This window comes from Nicotiana tabacum, chromosome 13 (genome assembly GCF_000715075.1).
Source record: "Nicotiana tabacum cultivar K326 chromosome 13, ASM71507v2, whole genome shotgun sequence".
NCBI classification, from domain to species: Eukaryota; Viridiplantae; Streptophyta; class Magnoliopsida; order Solanales; family Solanaceae; genus Nicotiana; species Nicotiana tabacum.
The window spans coordinates 100742957-100747231 of NC_134092.1; the positions used below are offsets into that span (position 1 = coordinate 100742957).

Consider the following 4275-nt stretch of genomic DNA (forward strand, 5'->3'; position numbering starts at 1 on the left):
TATGTATTAGTTAATCATGGTTCAACTTTTTCCTATTTGTCTCCTTATATTTATGTCGAGTTTGGAAAAGCACCAGAAAACTTAAGGTTTTCATTTGAGGTTTCCACACCTATAGGGGAATCTGTTAAAGTTGAGTATATATTCAAAAACTACATCATCACAGTTCAGGACCGAGAAACATTAGCCAATTTGAACTTGTTAGATATGGTAGAATTTGACATCATAGCTGGCATGGACTGATTATCTTCTTGTCATGCTACAGTTGATTGCCACGCGAAGACAATTGAGGAAGATCCAGTTATAATTATAGGTGAAGTGGGTACGCCCGTAAGTAAGTTTATTTCTTACTTTATGGCTATAAAGCTAGTGAGCAGCGGGTGTTTGGTGTATCTTGCACATGTGCGGGATATGAAACCTGATTCCCCAATGCTTGAATCAATACAGATTATGAAAGAGTTTTCAGACGCGTTCCCGGATGATCTCCCAGGGATACCACCAGATAGGGAGATTGAGTTTGGCATAGACACATGCCAGGAACTCAACCAATCTCGATTCCTCCTTACAGAATGGCTCCATCTGAGCTTAATGAACTCAAGAAGTAGTTGGAAGACCTCTTAGATAAGGGTTTTATTCGACCTAGTATTTCACGTTGTGGTTCTCCAGTGTTGTTCGTGAAGAAAAAAGATGGTTCCCTACGGAGGTGTATAGATTACTGCCAGCTGAATAAGATTACTATCAAAAATAAATATCCACTACCCAGGATAGATGACTTATTTGATCAGTTGCAGGGTGCCAGGTATTTCTGAAAAATAGATCTGATATCGGGATACCATCAGTTAAAAATCAGAGAAGCAGACATCCCGTAAACGGCTTTCAAGACTCGATATAGTCACTATGAATTTTTAGTGATGTATTTTGGATTGACCAATGCACCAACAACTTTTATGGACTTAATTAATAGAGTCTTCAAGCCTTTCATAGATACCTTTGATCATGTATTTATCGATGATATTTTGGTATATTCTCGTTGCTAGAAAGAGCATGAGAATCACTTGAGAACAATTCTTCAAATACTCAAGGACCATCAACTTTATGCAAAATTTTCCGAATGTGAATGTTGGCTCGATACAGTTACATTTTAGGGACACATGGTCTCGAAAGAAGGCATTAGAGTAGACCCACAAACAATAGAAGCAGTTAAGAGTTGGCCTAGGCCAACGACCCCTACATATATTCGTAGTTTTCTAGGGTTGGCAGGTTACTACCGTCGTTTTGTATAAGGGTTCTCTTTAGTAGCTTCCCCGTTGACAAAGTTAACTCAGAAAAATGTGAAGTTCCAATGGTCTGAAGCTTGTGAGAAAAGTTTTCAAGAACTCAAGCACAGGTTGACTACAGCCCCAATCCCTACAGGTAAATTTGTGATCTATTGTGATGCTTCCAGAGTAGGATTAAGATGTGTTCTTATGCATAATGATAAGGTAATTGCTTATGCTTCTAGGCAGTTAAAGAATCATGAGAGAAATTTTCCTACACACGATCATGAGCTAGCGGCAGCTATTTTTGCTCTAAAAATATGGCGTCACTACCTTTATGGAGAGCGATGTGACATTTATACAGATCATAAAAGTTTAAAATATATATTCAAGCAGAAAGAATTGAACCCGAGAAAACGCATGTGGTTGGAATTACTTAAGGATTATGAATGCAATATCATATACCATCCCGGCAAAGCGAATGTGGTTGCTGATGCTCTGAGCAGAAGATCCATGGGGATATTGATCAGGTTGTTTGTGGTCGAACGTCCAGTAGGTAAGGAATCCCAAAAAATAGCTAGACAAGGGGTTCATTTCGATGAGAAGTATGATGGAAGGTTGATAGCAAGTATGGGTACTAAGTCTACTTTAGTAGAGCAAGTTAAAGCCAAACAATTTGTTGACCCTAGCTTGCTTAAGCTCAAGGAAGGTGTCCTCAGTGGAAAGATTAAGAATTTTGCACTTGATGAGAATGGTGTGATGAGACTTGATGGCCGCTTATGCATGACTAATGTAGAAGATCTTTGAAGGGCAATTATGGTAGAAGCTCATAGCTCCAGATATTCAATACATCCAGGTTCTACCAAAATGTATCATGATTTGAGCGATGTTTATTGGTGGAATAATATGAAGTGAGATATTGCAGATTATGTATCACAGTGCCTTATTTGTCAGCGAGTAAAAGCTGAAGACCAGAAGCCAGGTGGCTTAGCTCAAGTCATTGAAATACTAGAATGGAAATGGGAGAGAATAAATATGGATTTTGTGGTGGGTTTGCAGCGAACCTTTAAGAAACATGACTCCATTTGGGTCATAGTAGACCGACTCACTAAGTCAGCTCACTTTTTGCCAGTCAAAATAACCTACATGGCACCGCAGTATGCAACATTATACATAAAGTAGATTGTTCGGTTGCATGGTTCTCCCATGTGTATTATTTCTGACAGTGGTGCACAGTTTACTGCCCAGTTCTGGCGGAGTTTTCAGAAGGTCTCGGTACCCGAGTTAATCTAAGTATAACTTTTCACCCTCAAACGGACGGGCAGGCCGAGAGGACAATTCAGACCTTGGAAGATATGTTACAAGCATGTGTTCTTGATTTTAAAGGAAATAAGGATGATTATCTACCTTTGATTGAGTTCGCATATAATAACAGTTATCAAGCGAGCATTCAGATGGCCTCATTTGAGGCCCTATATGGGAGGCGATGTTGTTCGCCTGTAGAGTGGTTTGAGTTAGATGAAATGAAGCTTATTGGGCCAAACATAGTACATGATGCCTTGAAAAAGGTGAAACTTATTCAGGAACGACTTAAAACATCTCAAAGCCGACAAAAGTCATACTCAGATATAAGACGTCGCGATCTTGAGTTCAAAGAGGGTGACTATGTATTTTTAAAAGTGTCTCCAATGAAGGGCATCATGAGGTTTGGTAGAAAAGGGAAGCTTAGCCCAAGATATATAGGGCCTTATCCAATTCTTAAAAGGATTGGTCCTGTAGCCTATCGACTAGCTTTACCTCTAGAGTTATCTTCTGTGCATCCAGTTTTTCATGTGTCCATACTGAAACAATACTTTCACGACCCGGGTCATGTACTTGATAGATAGGAGATAGAGATTGATGATACTCTGACATATGAAGAGGCCCTTGTAGCAATAATAGACAGGCAGGTTCGTAGACTTTGAACCAAATACGTTGCTTCGGTGAAAGTAATATGGAGAAACCACTCAGCTAAGGATGCTACGTGGGAGCCAGAGAAAGCCATGAAGAAAAAATATCCTTATTTGTTCGAGATTTCAGGTACATAATTCATTTTAAACTTTAAAATATTTAGATTGTAAAGTTATGTGATATTTGTGCTTATAAAGATGTAAAATGGCTTTGGCGGGTATATGGGTATGCCGTGATGTTGTATATTATTGGATTGAGTGGCTAGAGGTGCAAAGTATTATTGTTATTGGGTTATTAGACAGAATGAAAATTTATGGAAAACTCCAGTTACAAGGGAGACTCTGCCGAAAGTTTTGAAAATTTTAGGAGTTAGTCAAATTTTGGGGTCCTAAGATCTTTCTTTTAGACTAAAGAACAATTACGACACATTCGAGAACGAATATTCTTAAGCGGGGGAGAATGTAAAGCCCTATAAATTTCTAGCTTAAAATTTTAATAATCTCGAAGTTCATAACGTGATTAAAGTGCTCGAAGGGTATAAGGACTTGCACGATTTAAGCGAAGTATTTGGGATAATATGCGTATAGGATATGAACTAATATGGTAGGACATATACGTAAGAATAAACTAAGTTACCTGACTTTTAATTGGAAAACAAAGTTGCTGAAATTTTCTGGTATCCGAGTGTATTGAATAATTTCTTAATAGCTAGTGTAATGAAGGATAAGTAGCCTATATATTAGTTTAAAATATGATGAGAGAAGTCAAGTAAGCAACTGGAAAGAAAGAAAAAGTTGGGCAATTATTTAGCTATGTCCCACATGCCCACTAGTAAAAATTTTAAGAAAATTAAGTCCACTAAATCAGTGGCAATTGTATGCCTCTTTCGCTGGCTACTTTCAAGAAAGAAAGAAAACAAAGTTTCTGTTTTCTCAAGCTTGTTCACCGCAAGTCTGCAACTACTTGGGTTATCTTGAGTGTTTAATTTCAAGAGAATTTTGTAATCAAAAGTGGCAGATTGACTCTTATTCAGACGTACCCATATACCCTTCTCTGGTAAAAATAATTGTTT

General features: G+C 38.0%; 1 protein-coding gene across 1 annotated transcript; it reads left to right on the plus strand.

The window, feature by feature from the left end:
- Positions 1 to 351: 351 nt before the first annotated feature.
- Positions 352 to 2060, plus strand: LOC142168269 (uncharacterized). Its single transcript, XM_075228928.1, has 2 exons — positions 352 to 598; positions 1297 to 2060. The coding sequence occupies exons 1-2, from the start codon at positions 352 to 354 to the stop codon at positions 2058 to 2060; spliced, it is 1011 nt and encodes a 336-aa protein (XP_075085029.1).
- The last annotated feature ends 2215 nt before the right edge of the window (positions 2061 to 4275 follow it).